This window comes from Triplophysa dalaica, chromosome 7 (assembly GCF_015846415.1).
Source record: "Triplophysa dalaica isolate WHDGS20190420 chromosome 7, ASM1584641v1, whole genome shotgun sequence".
Taxonomy (NCBI): Eukaryota; Metazoa; Chordata; class Actinopteri; order Cypriniformes; family Nemacheilidae; genus Triplophysa; species Triplophysa dalaica.
Genome location: NC_079548.1, coordinates 6,536,719 through 6,540,208, shown reverse-complemented (window position 1 = coordinate 6,540,208; position 3,490 = coordinate 6,536,719). Strand labels below are relative to the sequence as shown.

Below are 3,490 nucleotides of genomic sequence, written 5' to 3'. Positions count from 1 at the left end.
TCAAAAATGCAAATAAATAAAAGACGACCAATACAGTGTATAAATGTGCATGCGATTATTTATAAATTAATCTTGTTAAAATAACTAAAATTGTTTCGAACCAGAAAAGAAATGTGCTCAAGAAAAAAAATGATTGCGGGGAATTTTTCTTTATTTTTCTTTGTGCTTTGGGGAATTTCAAATTGAACAATAGCTCAACTGTAAACATGTTAATCAATAGTGAAATGAAACACATAGCCACAGCTAAATTACACTTTTATTTTAGGCTCTGATACATTGGTTTCTGTGCAAAAATAATTGAACGTTTTACACCAATCAGTCAATTAAACATGTTAATATAAAGTAAGTTTAATTCGAATTTGTTCCAATTTTACCAAAATGTTGTCGAGCGACCTATGGCCTACAGGCTTAATAATTTATAATACATTTGAAAGCAGCAAGTATTTGTACCTCAATCTGTCTTATTTTCTTTTCATTTCGGTGAAGGGAAAATTAGTTTAAAAGTAGTCTGCTTAACACTGATGTGTTAGGACACCAAACAGCCATATCAATTAAAAAATCCTTGAAAATTATTAAGAATTTAAACGTCTTTACATATTGAGGCCCGAAACTGGGAAATAAAGAATTAAAGTGTAGCTTCTACCTCCTTTCACCTTTCAAAGGGCGTGCTTTAATACAGACTACTTTGTTTGGACCTTATACAAATATATACAAAAATCTGACCAGAACAAATGATAACAAATAGCCTACGTCCATAAAAGAGAAACAAATCAATATCAATTAAAAGGTGCGTTAGGTTGAAATGATATAATGTGTCTTTATGCTGAAAACGGCAACAAATAAAGCGAAGAACGAATCAACTGGTGCCTTTTACGTAAAATCTGGGAAATAGAAAAATAAACTTCATTTTCACATCATTTTCATAGAAAATGTGAATGGAAATGTAGGCTAAACATATACTATATATTTTTTTATTGCAAGACTTTACTGTACAGTAAATATACTATTAAAATGTAGGCTGTTTAGCTGGATTACAATATTTCATATGTACATCGTTTATGTAAAATGACATTATCTTTTCTCCTTGAAGAACCCTTTGTCCGTTGAACTCTCTTTTATGGTCACAGTCAACGATTTGCTCGTTACGTCAGTCACGACAATTTTCTCCATGTTTTTTAAACAGGGCAACCAAGCCTCGTCGGTTTCATCTACAAAACTCAAAGACAGTTCATTACCGGCTTGACTAGCTGATCGAAATAGATTATTTTGGGGAGGCTGTTGTATTTTGGGTTGTTGGATCATGGCACTGCTGGAGCCCTCCTTCCGTCCATGTCCCAAAATATCAAAGCCTTTTTTAAAAACGGTGCCACCAATCATAAAATTTGTACCACTTGACCTACCCCCCATTTGCTTTGGAACACTGCTCGGTTCTCCTTGATACTTCTGTGTTAGATGGATAAGATCGTGATTAGATGTTTCTCCCAGTCTCTCTGATTTGGATGGGCGAAAAGATAATGGTTTATCTGCCTTTCTTTTGAGGCTTTCGGTGGATGGACCACTACCAATTGGACGCAACTTTGGTTTCGGTCCGCGTTTTTTTGGCGAATCGGAAAAATCTAAATGGTCTTGTGCTGCCATCGCATGCCTAAGTGGGCTTCTCTCATGATCCGGTGGTCGGATGCGGACACTTTCGCCTCTATTCACGGTGCTCGGTGGAAAGATCGTCGGCACGACCGTCCGTAGCCCCTCGCGTGCTCGAGGCGTCACAACCGGCTCTGCGACCGGGAAAGACACCCGCAATCCTCGAGACATCTCCCTTCTATAATCATAACTTTTGCCTTTAGCTTTAGCCTTTGCCTAAAGAAATGTAAAATTTTATTAAAAAAAACAGACCAATAATTTTTATAGGCTAATAATTTACAATACATAAAGCGTCCAAAAACTACGTTTTATCAAGCCATTAACTTGCATTCAATTAAAAAAATAAAATAAAAAGAATGTAGGCTACATAAACACTGCAGGCGCACCTAAAAATTGTCATGGCTTGGGTAATATTATTACTTTAATAACAATCATTAGTATATAAATGAATACACATTTTCTTTACTCACTTTCAATAAAAACGTTTCTGGTTTAGGCCCCCGCTTTTTCGGCCCGAACAGTTCCCTCTCGCGCTCTCTGCAATAAAGGACACATTAAAAGCTATTAAAAGGAGAATGGAGAACCATATAAAATCGCTAATTTCTTCGCTAGAATTATACAATTGCGGAGAAACGCTGACCTCTCTTCAAAAGCGGCGAAAAGGCGCTCATCCAGAATATTCTCCTCTGGTTCCCAGGTGCTGTATCTACAAGAATTATTGTATTCTTGTTAGCAAATCATACCTTACAATGTAAAACATTCCACATAAAATAATAATAAAATCACCTTACATAAAAACAATTAAACAGACTATCAATTTTCCGTTTTAAAACATCGACATCCTTTTAGTGACAGTCAATATTATTGCGTAAATAAATGCATGACTGATATTTATTAATTCGTACGCAAAAGCATGCATAACGATGTTAATTCGTGATTTATAAACAAATCAAAGGCTGCTGGTGCTTCTTAGATGTTGGATCGTTGAATCGCAAATGTCTCCCATCACTGGCCTTGTCAGCTCACGTTCGCGGGAGCCCCGTTATATCGCGCCAAGCTTCTGCCGTGCTAACGTCTCTAGCACGGCAAGCACGGAACGGCTTTCTTCCGTTACGATCTCTACCGTGAACGTGTTGTTATCACTCACTTTTGAGACCAGCCTTTCCATTTGACCAGATACTCCATCCGTCCCTGCGGGGGAAAGCACACATACTCGATTAGCACGCTAACGTTGCTAAGCTAACCTAACGCACATAACATGTCACCTCGGTGGACATAAACAGAGCCGCCTGCCTACTAGACGGAGACGAAACGCCGACGACGGGGTCGGTATGAGCACTTACTCTCCTTATGCGCCGTTTAATGATGGATTCAGCGGCGAAGACCCTCTCCCCGACGGCCGAGAGCTCCATGTTTACTTCTACCTCGCAGCTATTTTTTTCCACGGCACTCTCTGCCTGAATAGTCCTCGATAGCCCATAATACTCTCTCAGAAGAGACGTCATCACGTTCTAAACTGTTGCCATGGCACTGCAGGACGGCGTTACTATGCGAGCAGACCTACCGCTCTGGAGGGGCGGAGTCAAATCGTCGTGGCACCAGACGAGGCAAATATGTACAGACGTCATTGTAAAAACGTATCAAATGTCATAAGTAGCCTTCGTTTACGTGTCTCAACGAACCGTAGACAGTACGCATTAATCACATACGTAAGCCAAATCTTGTGTTGTATAACGGAATAGTCTCCAGTCGTTATAAAAACGGCCAGAGATCTCAGCGCGTGTCAGGATGCGACATATTGCAGTTCTTGTTTTTGCGAGCAGGTGTTACCCTTCGGTGTGCATGGTTC

General features: G+C 39.3%; 1 protein-coding gene across 1 annotated transcript; it reads right to left on the bottom strand.

The window, feature by feature from the left end:
- Positions 1–238: 238 nt before the first annotated feature.
- On the bottom strand, positions 239–3,198 carry cbx8a (chromobox homolog 8a (Pc class homolog, Drosophila)). The gene is made up of 5 exons (XM_056753387.1): positions 2,985–3,198; positions 2,789–2,832; positions 2,282–2,347; positions 2,112–2,178; positions 239–1,857 (listed from the first exon to the last, which is right to left on the bottom strand). The coding sequence occupies exons 1-5, from the start codon at positions 3,144–3,146 to the stop codon at positions 1,072–1,074; spliced, it is 1,125 nt and encodes a 374-aa protein (XP_056609365.1). The 5' UTR covers positions 3,147–3,198; the 3' UTR covers positions 239–1,071.
- Positions 3,199–3,490: the final 292 nt, after the last annotated feature.